This window comes from Plasmopara halstedii, assembly GCF_900000015.1.
Source record: "Plasmopara halstedii genome assembly, contig: Scaffold_2386, whole genome shotgun sequence".
Lineage (NCBI taxonomy): Eukaryota > Oomycota > Peronosporomycetes > Peronosporales > Peronosporaceae > Plasmopara > Plasmopara halstedii.
This window is the reverse complement of record NW_020189293.1, coordinates 319941-334684: the sequence shown is the minus strand read 5'-3', so window position 1 is coordinate 334684 and position 14744 is coordinate 319941. Positions and strand designations below refer to the sequence as shown.

The following is a 14744-nucleotide window of genomic DNA, read 5'->3' as shown; positions in this document are numbered from 1 at the left end:
TAAGATGGATTTACGTTGGTCAACAAGAAAATGATCTGTATTGCTTGACGTGAGGCTAACAAATCACGTACCACACGGACCCCTCCTTTACCGACTTTTTAGTAGTATAAATTTGGTACATCTTTTTCAAGTACAAGTACACAAAATATAATTTCAATTTTTTGCGCTGGACAAGTTATTAAAATAGCCTATCAATGGATAAGGTGTCATAGGCTCTTACAGCGTCATTTTGCTGGGTTCGAATTTGAAATGCAAGTTTATATGACCAAAGTAGTATTACTTACAACAACTTTACATGTCATTGTCATTCGCAAACCGATTGCAGTTCCTTGACGAGTGAAGTCCCTCGTCGAACCTCTGGGTGCAAAGAGCTTTGAAGCACTGTGGAGTTTATGAGCCCCTCTCCGGATCGCGCAACTGCGGTGGCAATCGGTGGCAGCAGCTGTGGAGCCACAACCGGCTCCGGCTTCGGTATAAAATATTGGTTGCGATGCATCCACGCATGGGCCTCCACGCTCGGCTCCATCTTCGCTACACGGAGCATGGCGCGCGGGCTTCTGGGATAGGAAGCGTTCATCCAAGCTGCAGATGATAGCCTGCTCGATGAATTGTCCCACAAATTCATCTCTTGGCAAGATGTGGATCGACCACTGCCCATGGCCACATATTCTGCTGCTCGCTGCAGCTCGGAGACAGATGGGCGACAAATGTACTGCGTTGTTAGAGGCACGATAACTAGCTCGTGCTCTAACTTGAGAGCAATAGAGGCGCGCATTCTCATGCGACGCTCCAGATCCGACAATTTGCTGGGGCCCAAATGGTCAGGCAGGCCGAGCGTACTTTGGCCTGCTTTGCGTTTTTTGTCCAGGCGACGCTGGTTGCTGTTGGCTTTTTGTCGATGCATCTCGCACAAGTTGTGACGCTCGCCATTGCGCTTGATGGCGCGCAGGTTCCAGCAGCGCTTGCTGGCGTACCGGCACTTAAGCGAGCTGAGTTCATCGATGGCCGTCTGCATATTAATACGAGTCCGTGAAATGAAGCTTTTTCTAGGTTGTGACAAATTAAAATTTGAGTGACTTCGTTAAGGTTCACCTTTGCAGACAGAAAGCTCTGGTCGTCAAAATTATGGAGCGGCAATTTGTACAAAGTTTGTAGTGCACAATCTATTTGTGAATTTGAGGGTGCGAGACTTGGCTAGTGGGCAGAGGAGACATTCTGCTGATTTATGGTCGGAAGGTGCAGAGTACTCCAAGAGTCGTGTAATAAGGCAGCAATGTGCATCATGCTTGATCGCAATTTCCTACATGGATCGAGGGACTGGTTGATGTGGCACTGCTTCAGCTCTGCTTACGACGACCACCAGCACTATTAATGATACTTAATAAAATATGACAGGCCGTTCTCGTTTGGCGTTCACTGATTTTTGAGTATAATCAGATACGTCAGTTAAAGCATGTTAGTTTGAGGTCCTTTTCAAAGCAATGTAGATCAAAAGTATTCCCAGTATCAGGAATACTGAAAATATCAGCTACTGTAGTATCGTCGATCGAAGTTGTGCGCTTCGTAAGGTTAATAAAGCTGCAAGATGCACCATCCGAAGCCGGAGATCGTCAAAACAAAAATCAGCTGATCGATTTACTTGGAGCTGAGTACCTGCGGCTTACACGACATACATTGCTGTCGACAGTAGCGTTCTTCAGTAGCCTTTCCGCTAAGATTTTTAAAGCAGACTCCAGACGTAACGGGGAAGTGCTGCATTCAAGCTTATTTTTTGAATGAGCTTCCGAACGATTTTTAGAATTTAAAGGAGGTGGCATCTTTTATGATTCAGTAGTGCGTAACCTCATGTACATTAAATATACTAAGCAAGTCCAACGCGTAAATAAACAGGCAGAAGGGAGTCGGTATCACCGCGCTATTTTATCGAGCGAACAAGTCAACTCTTGGCGTAACACGAATGGGTATATTACCAAACTCTATATTTTGCTAGCTGTCGATTGTCTGCGGATGTTTGTTATCTCAGCGAAATTCCTTCGCGTTTGACCACATAATATAGAGGAGATCCTAAACAAACTCTTTCGTGTACTACGATGATCAAAGTGAGTGTATTAATGAATGCACATTTTTTGGTATGTCAAACATGCCTTATGCTGTACTTCTATTCATGAAGTGCAATGCAAGTCTTTTCTCCATGAAGTAGATATCCGGGCGGTGGCACCATGAGATGATTTTCCCATTGGAAAATCTTATATCACTACTAAGTCTCCAAAAATCTTCAATTCGACGATAAAAGTTTTTAACGAGTTACAGACCTCATCTAAATAAAAAAGCATGAAACCTAGAATTTGCTGATATTATGACTACAGAAATACTCTCAGAATTTTTGAGCTGCGCCACACTTACGCTCGACTCTCTCTGCACAGAAATTGTCAAATTCCCATGGAAGAACAATTACATCGTTTACATGAGGTACGAAAAGTATCGCCACCCGACTGTCTGACCGAAGTGACTCACATCCATAGATGCTATCGTGCTCAATCCCGGATCGATTACAAGCAAATTTGAATTCAGAGACAAAAATGAGCGTTTTCGAACATGATTTTCGTATGACAGCCCCACCCACCGCCTTCAATGACTTACGTGGATGTAGTCAAATTGCCAGAAGAAGCCGGCTCGTGACGGCATTGCTTCGTCTGCTGGATGATGCTTTTCTCGAATCACGCCATCTTACTTTGTCGAGCATGAATGTGGGAGGAATTCTCGGCGAACCTTCAACTGCATGAGATTCCACCATCAATCCTGGACAATTCGGATTCGCCAACGATCACATAAAGTCGTATGCAAGTTCCCATTTACAGACGCACAACCAGGCTGTTCCAGCAGCCAAACAAACACAGACATGGGAATTGACAGACTGAAATTCCTTTAAATCGTATAAACAGACATTCGAGTCCGGTTAGTAAAAAAAATGTTTATCAAAATCGATATCCAGGTAAACAGATTTTACCTATGCTAGGACCGACAACGACTATATGGTCTTGGTAAACTTGGCTTTACTCTCTCAGCATGAAGAGATACAAAGTGTATCATAAATCTTACTCACTTTACACGACTTTACAACCGGTCCGTTTTTAGGCATTATTCTCGTCATGCAACCGCCAGTAGCGACGAAACATACCGCGGTAGGTTTTTTTAGTGACAACTCCTTCTTATCGAAGGTCATACGAATATCCAATGGTGAACAAACGCTCTAGGAAACGGCGACGGGCTTCGTTAGCTTCTCTCGTCTCAAATTCTACGAACATTCGTCAGCACGAGCGACGTCACAGTGAAGCTGTGACATCAAACAAAATTAATGAAACTAGTTCCCCAGAGCTTGTCGTCGAGATTCCTCAGCTTTCAAAGAATTCGGCTAACGATCGGGATGTAGGAGCATTAGAGGAAGGTAAACTTCCAAAAAAACTCTTGAGGATATCACCGCGTCTGAATGTACAGCTTGGAGGATACCCACCGGATTGCGGTACCAAGGAACTCAAGTATCTATCACATGCCAAAGTACTGCGTGATCGTGGAATGACACACCCGATGCGTTACTCCACTACCCGAGTCGATACGCGGGGTTTTGCCGTACCAGAGCCATACCCGCTGTTTTCGACAAACTTTGGGGCGCATTCTTTCCGGAACTTACCGACAGACTCCGTTGTATTGAGCCAATATGGACTTGGAATTGCACTTTACTTCAAATATCTGAAGGTCATTACATGGCTCTTCTTTTTTCTCAGTGTCCTCAGTGCTCCTGTCCTCACAGTCTACATCTTGGGTGGTGGTACTTCAATTGCGGAACTAAGTGCTCTCGCACGCCAAAATCTTCCGGCAGTCCTAAGTCTTACCAGTATTGGTCATCTAAATGAAGCAAGCAGTGTTTGTGACCAGGCTTTGGAGAATACTGAACTGTCGCTTCAATGCCCAACCGGTGAGATCGGATTTTTGAAGGCGGTTTATTCAACTTACGATTCTCAAGGAAGCTGCTCATGTCCGGTGCGCAATAAGGTCGCAGAAGATTCGGGTACGTGTCGCGGGCATGCTACAGACTCTACTTGTCTCGCAGGAAGAGTGGGATGTTTTTTAGGTATTCACCCTGTATCACGTCTCCCGTGCTGTTCATTTTCACGGGATGAAATAACTAAGACGCCACAATTTAACGATATGCGAATTCATAAGGTTGGCGGCTGTGGCTCCAATATGGCTCAACACATCGTGGAAGGGCTCTGTTTGGGTACGAAGAGCTGCACGTTTAATGTTAGTGAAGCCATTTATTACGAATGGAGCCTTAGTGCAAAATATGGAACAAATTGCACGAACCCGATCAGAGCTGTCACTAACGACAACTCTGCGAACGCTACCAAAGAAGTTTGTGTCGCTCAACTGAATGACGATAGTGACTATACAAAGTGTGAGACCGATAAGCTTCGTGCGATGATTGTGTATGGACGGTGCTTTGCCACGCGAATTGATTTATCAGGCGCATGGAACCTAGAGATCATTGGCTGGGACTCTATAACTGTAAGAATGACTTGATTACTTTATCTGATTTTGAGCTTTGATTTTTCGAAGCACCTTCAAAGTATCTGACCATGGCGTCTATATAGCGGCAAAATTTCCTAGGGTTCGCTATAGCATGCGATATTGCGTGTAGTCTCGCGTTCTTTGGGGTGGTGATTTGGCTTCGACGAAAAGAAAAGGAAGCAGTCGACCGTATTGCCCAAAATCAAGTCAAGGCTCTCGACTACACAGTGCAGCTAAAAAATTTACCTCAACATGACGATCTCAATGTTTTGCGTCAAGAGGTGAGCTCATTTCATTGTTCTGTGTAAGTAGGCTCTAATTTATTGCGGTACTAGATTTGCATCCACCTGGAGTCAATTCTAAGTAATGCTCCGACTTTTGCCGTGAAACTTGACCGTATACGCGTTGCAGACGTGCAATTCGGTAAAAGTGCCTCACGTCATTTACAATTACTCCGTCGTCGTGGTGTGATTGTGCGTCAGCTTGAAATTGCTCAGCAGCGTCATGAGAGGTTAAAACTTTTGTTTGGACGTCTTGATGAGTACGTGTTTGCTAGACGTGAGCGTCGGCACTTGCGCGCTATAGGCTTATTAGAGGCAAAGCTACATCGCTTTAACGTTAAACTCGCACAGTGGCACAGCTATCATGAACGTTACAATATTTCGCAGGCTGTCACTGCTTTCATAACTTTTGAAGAAGAAGAAGGCTTTAACCGTTGTCTTCAAGAATATCCAGATCTCGGATGGATTCACCGACTTTTCCAGCCACACTACAAGCGGCTCCATGGCAAAAGCCTACAATTCTTCCGAGCCCCGGATCCAACCGACATAATCTGGGAAAATTTACACTATCCATATCTTGAGCGAATGTTACGGCAACTGGTGCGTAAAGTAGCGTATTTGCAATGCAAAGTTAGTCTCACTCCTGCTATTCTTGACAGGTCGTGGCAATGGTCACGTTGTCTGTATTATTTCTGAGTTTCGTCCTCATTTTTCTGGCAAAAGAGCAAAAAAGCAAGCTGGAAAGGCAATTCGGACGACCAACTACTTGTCCGACTAAAGTCTTGAAAACTGACGTCATTCAGGATGAGATGAATAGAGCTTCTGGATCGGTACCATACAAAGCTCTTCTTGAATGCTATTGCAAAAATTTAGTAAATAACCAGTAAGTTTCGGAGCATTTCGTGCTGTCAGAAATTAACTGTGAATTGCTTTTCGGTTTTTATTCGTACAGTTCCTTTCAAAGCACTATGTATGAAACATTTTACAATCCTTTGACGGGGAGAAGTGATATGTTGTGCAGGACGTGGGCAACAACATTTGCAAGAACACAGATTTTATCGATTGCATCGGTGCTGTTGGTTGTAGCGGTGAACTTGGTGTTGGCTCGAATTCTTGATGGGCTTGTAACGGTAGAGAAACACCATACGGAATCAAGTCTAGTCGTGTCCCGTGTTAGAAAAGTTTTCTTAGCTCAATTTTGTAACACGGCGCTGCTGATGCTTGTCATCAATGCCAATGCCGATTACTTTTTGAAGCCATCAGCAAATCCACAGACGGGCTCTACTGCTGAAGACTTTTCATTTGGAATGTTGAAGTTTCTTGACGGCGAGTATTCAGACTTTTCAGCAAGTTGGTACAATGACGTTGGTGCAGCACTTATGCTCACTATGATTATCAACTCGTTCAGTTCGCACTTCTATGTCTTGGCAGACTCAATTTTTTTAAAGGCTCGTCGCTTCATCGATCGTGGATATTCTTTCGACCATTCGTTGACAAAGCAAGACATTCAACGTGATCTAGAAACACTTTATCGCGGACCAAAGTTTGATCTTGCTTCTCGTTATGCTCAATCGCTAACAACTATTTTCATCACGTACATGGTAAGTACGCTCAAGTTCAGAAAACAAGCAACATCTAGTTTTAAGACATGATGTTTTGCAGTTCTCAGCAGGGATGCCCCTGCTCCATGTTATTGGATTTGGTGCCACATTGATCACGTATTGGGCCGATAAGTTCAGTAAGTAATTATCATCTCTGCTTTCTAAGTTTAAGCAGATTACTTACTACAAATATTGTCAGCCTTTCTTCGCATTGCTCGCTCACCGCCCTTATATGATAGCAGATTAGCCACTACAGCGGGTTCGCTGCTTCCGTATGCAGTACTACTCCATTGCCTTATTGCCGTGTGGATGTTTTCCAACGATAACATTTTTGAATCGGAAAGTGAAATAGCAGTCGCAGAAAGTACCTTCAGTAGTCCATTCAGTGCTGGCGACAACATTCCTCTCTTCGATTCATCCCGCGGGCACTTAATTTCGCGAGTCACGCGTCCTCCAGTTGTGATTCTCTTTGCATTTTTTGTAATTGGAAGCACTATTGTAGTCGTGCGCTCCATTTTTTTTGAGTATGGGCCAGCTTTGATTCGTAGCGTTTTTCCAGGAATTGCTTCTTTACTGGAAAAGCCTCGAGTAGCGAAGGGGCTTCCTAATTACTTTGATGGTGAGCGCGTAAGCCCAATTTGTATCGTTATTCTAATGTTGCTATATTCCCAGCAATCCCGACATCGTTAATACTGGAGAAACTAGCTGCTACAAGCGACACACAACAACCTTTGCGACCAGATTTACGAGTCAAGTACGAAAATGCTCTACAGCATCGCCTCTCAGAAGAATCACGGCTTTCAAAACGCTCTGTGACTGACGCCAAACACTTTAATGAAGCCAAACGGATCGTCGGCTGTCATTCTTATGGTGAGTGTGTCTTTCATTGTGTTTTGGACAGCAATCTCTCATCTTCCATTGAGTGCAGCTATCAGTGACAACAAGGAATACGTCGCCAAGCTTGCAATTGACTCGCAATTTTCCGAAGAAATATCCCTAGATCAGATTTTTTAAAGAACTGTGGTATGGTACACGCGCTCAACGTTTATTAGCGTTTTGTGCAGTATCTCGGACACGAGTGCTACCTTCTCAAGTTTATGTCTGTTTACATTACCTAATTTAATGCCTTGGGAGACGCCGACGAATCCGCTACTGTAGTGGATAATGGTGACTGTACGCGCGAGCTAGCATCCGATCCGTTCGATTGCAAGCCAGAACGCATGTTTTCTTTTCGAATAGTGCCCAGCGCCATTTCCAACTCACCTGGGCAGTGCGAAAAAGCAAAGCCCGTGTTGTGACGTACGAGCCGCGGCGAATCCACAACCACCGCAACGTCTTCACCCTTAGCTAAACGATTCCACTCCCGCATCAAGTGCGACGGCTCCGGGTAAAACAAGACCCGTCCAGCTTTTGCGATGTAATTTGGTAAAACGGCAACAACAGCAGAGAAAAGGAGGCCAAGCCAAAACCAGGATTCATTTATAAGCTGGCCAAAAACACCATAGCTTATCTCGGTATCGTAAAAGTCTGCCCCCGACCAACCGAATACAGCACAGAAAAATGCAGTAAAGAAATAGTAAAACACCAAGGTTCCAATAGTGGAGATAGCATTTGCCCGAGTCCAGTTACTCGTCATGAGCGACACTTGCACTGTCGAAGCTGTAATCAGATATGTGTAGGATGCAACACCATTCGCCCAAAGACCCAAGTCGCGCTTGTCAAACTGAATATTCGACGACGCACTCGAAAAATACCAGACGACCGATCCATTTGTAAAGAATGGAACTGCGTATACGACATAAGCATGCCATGCCCCCAATGCACACCACGCGAAAAACGATAACCAATTAAACGATCGGTTTTTTAGACCGTTTACGTATAATGTAGGGTACTGCATTAGCACTGCGGGAGACACATCTTGATTGTACATGGCAATGATCACGATCGGAATTGTCGTGAACAGAGCGTTGTAAAGCGTGAAAAAGATGCTAAAATACATGAGCAAGCCACTGTACATTGTTTCCATTGCCAAAAAAAAGTTGGACATCGAGAGCGCAACGTTCTTCATGAATGAAAATAGAATGAGTTTTGATATTCTTTTGTAGCTGTAGTTACCGTGCACCAGGAGTAGACGCTTGAGGTACTGAAATTCTGCAATAGAGTAATCACTTGAGAGAACAGCCTGACGTCCCTCTTTGCCGCTAATACCGACACCGACGTTTGCAGCCTGGATCATTGGTACATCATTAGCACCGTCGCCAATAGCAAGTGTGATGTTGCCTGGAGAAAACATAAGCGTAGGTTCTGTCACTAATTTCACCACAGAAGCCTTTTGAGATGGTGAGCAACGACAGCAAATGACGGATTTGCATTGCGTAGCTACCGCCAAAAACAGGTACTTGATGTCATCATCCAGCACAAGAGCAAGGGTTTTGCCGTCGATTACCATGGCGAATTCAAGCTCTTCATCAATAAAATCCTCACTACTCATACTGTCAGTTTTACCTGTCATCATCTCGTTTTTCGGCTCGAAATCATGATCACAAAGATTGTGATTAAAAGTATCTTCGATAGAATTATCACGATTTGACTGGGCGGGATATACCTCATCGTAATGAGCATTACCAGCTGCAGGTACGGATTCAGCACCAGCATGATCACGACGAGGAAGACGTCTTCGCTTCTTCCGAGCCTCAGCTTCTTCATCTCGTCCCACCAGTCCGAGTTTCACGAGATCCCACAAATACAAAATAGCTCGCTTCAGTGCTTCCCACAGCACACTCGTTGCTGACGATGTTTCATCAGAACCCCACTTGTCCTCGACAAGATCAACATACAGCTCTTCCAACCGGGTGCGTAACGAACTCTTGTCTCGCTGCCCCAACACAATCACATCCATATTATCATCAATCACATGCGACGACATACCAATGCTAAGAGCCGTTTCCTTTTTGTCACCCGTCAATACCCAGAACTTGATGCCAGCCTTGCGTAATGCACAAATTGATTCTTCCACGCCATCCTGTAACCTATCTTCAATAGCCGTTGCACCCAGTAGCGTCAACTCCACCTCAATAAGAGCTGACACATTGGCGATTTTTGCAGCACGACCCTCCATTGAAAATTCTGCCTGGCGGTACAATTGATTCCATTGGTCATACTCCTCTTGAGCAAGACGACGCACAGCAGTAGTCAAGGTTCGTAGACCCTCTGATGCGTACTCTTGAAGATGGCCACGGGTCACGTGCGCTACACCCTGAGGCTGGGACTTAGAAAGCAGGTCAAATATGATGTCATCAGCACCCTTACAGTACAGGACAATACTGCCATCAGGAAATCGCACAATGACCGACATTCGCTTCCTGTCGCTGTTAAATTCCAGTACATTAAGAATCTCAAACGACATGGGTCGACCCTGGATTAGCGTATTACAGAACGGGCCGTCACGCGACTCAAGAACATAGCCGAGGTCTGCAGCAGCCAGAACCAATGCCTCTTCGTCTGGCGAAGATGCGTTGTATTTAATTCTGGGCGTAAGAATAGATCCATCACTTGAAATAGGTGATGTAGGACTGCTCGTTTCCGGAATCACGGTATTGCAAATCGTCAGCAGCAGCAGAAAATCGTGAATTTCTCTCTTTGTCAAATGGTTCGAATTTAGCCGCGCCAGCAATCGGCCATCGTTGAACCTTGTGCCTGGTCTTACTTGCTTCGCAGGATCGACGTCAACATCATTGTAACGAAGACCCCCTATCGTGCATTTTGAAAATATCATCTCGTTGCATGTCAATGTCCCCGTCTTGTCCGAGAAGATGTACTGAATCTGCCCTAAGTCTTCGTTGATGTTGCTGTTACGAACCTGAGCGGGAGTATCAGTTTTTGTGTCGTATATCTCCAGATCATTTTCAATGTAACGCGCATGAACAAAGCGAACACCTTCCATGGTGACGTACATCGAAAGTGGAATCAAATTGTTAAACAAGATGAGATAACTCAAGAAAATGTAACCGTTTGAGTCTTCATTTATGTACCATGGCGTTGTCTCATCGGCCCGATCCAAATTCCAATTGTTATTCCCCAGTGTGCAAGCAGTGGATATGCCAAAGAGCAGCATTAAGACCAGCACAAACATTGTGTCCAGCGTCTTTTCTACAAAACTTCGCTTCAACGGCACTGCAGCCGAATTCATCTGCACTTTAGTTTCTTTGCCTGTGTAGATCACGAGCCCCAGCGTCCAGTCGGCGTTACGGCTTTCACTGCCACGTAAGATCAAATTGTCCATCGTTAAGCTAGATTTCGCGGCTTCTCTAGTAGCGTCGATCACAACGTCGTCAGAATTTTTGAGTAACTTTATCACACCATCAAAGTAGAACAGGTCCTTGTTCGGCACGTCGCATTCCACTTCAAGCGTATAATTTTCCAAAATCTCTTCAGCTGACGTAAACTGTTTGGTGCAGCTCGCCACTTGTCGAATTTTCAGATTAGTTTCGCCATCAAGATTTGCAGTCTCCACATAGCACCTGCCATCTGATCGACTGGTAGCCAATAAAATGCAATCCGCTGGAACTAAATCGCCATCTTTCAGAAGTAAGACATCCCCCACTTCAATATCCTGCCACATGCCATCAATGTGCATGACATCATCCATTTCATCACGACGCACAATATGCGCAGGTCTAGAGTTCACTTGAGCGTCTCCCTTCTGTCGGCGCCGATCTTCGCTCACGTCTTTCAACGCAGACGTTGCAAACACAATCAACAACGGTGTAAGACTTGCCACAGGGCTCACGGGCGAAAAGTCAAAAAAACATAGAGCCACGACGATGGTAGTATAGAAATTTGCCAGTCGACTGAACTGCATCTTGAGAAATACAAAAAGAAAGTTGTAGTACGTGTACTTGCTCGTAATAATGAGGTTTGAGCAGAATACGGGTGTACCTTCTTGGGCTTCTGCTTCTTTTTCCCGTTGTTTCTTCGTTTTGAATAGTTCGGGTAATGAAGCCGAAATACCGGAATGAGAATGTCGCTGTCTATTTTGTGAGACACCTGGAGCCACGACCACTTTACGGCGCGCAGAATGTCCTTCATCTGCATTCATCTCAGTCAACGGATGGACAGACAAAGTCTGGTGCAGCGAGTGACCTCGCTGTGGGGACGGCATCATGGTAGCTAAAGCTGCACGGTCGCACTCTCTTTGATTCTGAACTGCCTTGACAATGCGGCGAAGTTTCCAGCCGTACATGAAGCCCATTATATTGAGCATTGTGAGTAAAATGGAAAAAAATCCCTGCATGAGCACTGATGTACCACTGCTGACGCTATTAAGTCGACCGTTATAGCCCTTATAGTACCAGATAACGTCTACCATCAACGTCAGCTGCATGCCAATTTTGTAGCTGAGAAGAAATTTGGGCACAAGGAACTTCGTACCGTGCCATCCCAGCACAAGCGTCACGTACAGAATCAACACGGGTAATGTGGCTTCAAAACTAAGGCCTAAGATGATGGGGAAAATTCGTAGCGAGTTGATACCCGTTTGAGAAACGATTGTGAATTTTAGACGACGTCGCGTCTGGTAGATGGTCATGCCCTTAAGGAAGCAAAAAACTTGCTCAAAAAGGTTCCAGAGCTTAGCTTCAGCATCGGGCGTCGAGTCAGACGCCACGGAATCCGCCATGCTGTCGGCGCGGTATCGCAGCGAAATAATATTGCGTTGTTCCTCTTCGTTACCCGCACCCGTAAACGTGTTGACGCGGCGAAGGTTCTTCGGAGGCGCGGAGGGCGCTGGCGAACCACTTTCGGCCGCAGCAGGGGCAACATTTTTTGTACCCATATCCAATGTGTAGTCCGTTGAACTATCGGAAGGCGAAGGCACCGCGAACTCGACGCGCATCGGCTCCTCAATCGGGAATTCGACAGCCCGCCTACACCTATTCTAAGCTGGGAACTGGGAAGGGATGAGTACATCCGATGCGCTGGCTTATTGGCTGAAGTAACGCCAAGAGAGCTTTTAGAGTCTTTTAAGTAACTAGAACATTGTAATCAGAGCAGAGATGATGCAGCAAGCTAAAAATTACGTCGATTACTTAATCCCTATGTACAATAACAGACTTCCAGTGAAAGAATAGGATCAACTTTTCATGCGACATTATTCAAGAATGCTTTCAACTTTTGTGTGACATTGTTCGATACAGAGCCATCAACTGCATGCAATGGTACGATGTTATGGCAACTTGGCGACGCAGAGTATGTATTCGCAATGAAATTAACTTGCTTGTCAGCCGGATCTTTTCGACACTTGGTACTAGAACTATATACAGGCCAATATCTTGCACTAAAAATTGTAAAAATTGTGAGTACGGGAGGCGTAATCATCTTGAAGCTAGATAACTTGGAAATCATTTAACTGAAGTGTTTGCTGACCATGAGAAAACGTAAAGAGAATCAATTTGTTTGCAAACACTACTTCTCAATTCCTACTTAACAATGGGATCTATCATGAACCACTCAAAAACACGTTAAGTCTCCGCAAGCAAAATATCAGGCAGATCATGTAGAAATATTCAAACTATTAGCTGACTGTGTATGCACGGAAGGCCGGACAGGTCCAAATGTGAAACGTGAAGCATAAGTTGGTTGCACCATCACCTGATAAGCCTGAAGTTCTCGACCGTAAACGAAAAATATCTCTTTATGTCTCATTTCTAAAGCGTATTATATAAAGTGACAGCGATGTCTAAGAAAACGAATTCTTCTCAGAACTTTCTCGTTGGTTTCGCCACAATGCGACATGAGTTGCATAAAGGCTAGACTTCGGTACATAATTACAGGCAAAACCACACAGGCGAATCGATAACGCGGACTCACATGTCAGTACTCTCTTTGTGCAGGATGCGCGGCACCTGTTGCATCTTGCTTGGAAATCGTTGTTCGAATAGTAGACCCAGCAAATAACTTACAAAATCGGTAGTCGAAATTTACGTACCAGCCAGCACATCTCTATACCGGTATCCTGCGGACCCTAAATTAAATGTTTCTAGAGATGATATTATGGCTGTGCGAGTTAATGATAATACGCTAAGAGACTTGTATTGAGAGACACCGTGCCCGTTTATCGAAGCAGGGAGCGGTCTGCAACGGATTGCCGTGCATACCGCACATAGTAAGCTTCGATTTTACGAGCCGCGTTCATAAACGCACAGATGATGTGCAACGACTTTGCACAGATAAAGTTGTGACTCTCAGAGTCCGCAAAATCAACCACGCACAGAATAAAATCGTGAGCTTCTACCGGAAGCGGAACATAGAACCTCTTAAGTAATTAGCACTCTTAGTTTGCTTTCTGGTATCTCAAAAGAACGTAAACTTAGTTTATTTCTATTTAGACAAATCCAACATATTTGCGTTTTACAAATTTTCGTAAAAAAACTGCATTCCCATCATAATAAAATTATAGTATTTAATAAAGGAATATCCCAAGCATTAATAATTTCAATCAGCTCCATCAACGAAATTTTGTCCTCTTTATGTTTACCGACATACCGGCTGCTGAATACTAGGGATGGGGACGTTAAGGGACGGAAAGTTCCCGTAAAAAAAAATTTGATCCCATCTTTACGTTAAGTTTACGTTAAGGACGTTAACTTTGGAACATCTGTATTATGTGAGCCACATATTCCCCCACAACAGAATAGGACAAGAGCGGAGTGTTCGCGAGGATCAACTAGCTACTTGACTGTCGAAGGGCATTCTACTCCAGCTATTTTGTTCTTTGTGGTGATCGACGGGTGGAACTATTCTGTCACTGGTGTCAGCTGGGGAGGGGTGTGGAGAATTTGGTTTTGTTTGACGACTACTTGAACTGGATTGAGTGAAGCTACGTTTCTGGATCTATTCACTGTTAAGTGGAAGTTACACTGGAAATTTATCTTTTACTGTAGATAGAAGTTACTTTCTGGTTTGGATCGCTACAATACATTTCTTGGAGCTCTATAAAAAGTGTTTCTATGGAGGATGCAACGCCCCAGCACCCGGATCTGCCTTTATTTAAAATGCCGCGCCAGCACAAACAAGGCTACTGGTCCTTCGTCATGCTAGTTGCCCCCAGCGCGCATCTACCAGCGGGGAAGTCGAAGTGGGAATCATCAGATGCAGATATGGCATACTGCACAAAGTGTAAGGCAACTTTCAAGTACAAATCGGGAAGCAGTGCTGCCATCCGTCAGCATCTTGGCCAACAGCATCCTAAAGTTCTAGCTGAATTACAAGGCAACATGAAGCGAAAGGATGCTTCCAA

At 44.6% G+C, this 14744-nt stretch overlaps 3 protein-coding genes across 3 annotated transcripts; 1 reads left to right on the top strand and 2 right to left on the bottom strand.

The window, feature by feature from the left end:
- Positions 1–304: 304 nt before the first annotated feature.
- On the bottom strand, positions 305–1015 carry PHALS_03519 (uncharacterized protein; the record flags this gene model as incomplete). Its single annotated transcript, XM_024717742.1, has 1 exon — positions 305–1015. The coding sequence occupies one exon, from the start codon at positions 1013–1015 to the stop codon at positions 305–307; it is 711 nt and encodes a 236-aa protein (XP_024583211.1).
- A 1424-nt stretch (positions 1016–2439) lies between these two features.
- On the top strand, positions 2440–7462 carry PHALS_03518 (trna ()methyltransferase; the record flags this gene model as incomplete). Its single annotated transcript, XM_024717741.1, has 15 exons — positions 2440–2469; positions 2523–2604; positions 2943–2955; positions 3017–3081; positions 3136–3182; positions 3255–3307; positions 3366–4563; positions 4650–4847; positions 4902–5447; positions 5507–5730; positions 5800–6448; positions 6510–6585; positions 6648–7067; positions 7121–7318; positions 7377–7462. The coding sequence occupies 15 exons, from the start codon at positions 2440–2442 to the stop codon at positions 7460–7462; spliced, it is 3885 nt and encodes a 1294-aa protein (XP_024583210.1).
- A 100-nt stretch (positions 7463–7562) lies between these two features.
- Positions 7563–12341, bottom strand: PHALS_03517 (p-type atpase (p-atpase) superfamily; the record flags this gene model as incomplete). Its single annotated transcript, XM_024717740.1, has 1 exon — positions 7563–12341. The coding sequence occupies one exon, from the start codon at positions 12339–12341 to the stop codon at positions 7563–7565; it is 4779 nt and encodes a 1592-aa protein (XP_024583209.1).
- Between the last annotated feature and the right edge of the window lie 2403 nt (positions 12342–14744).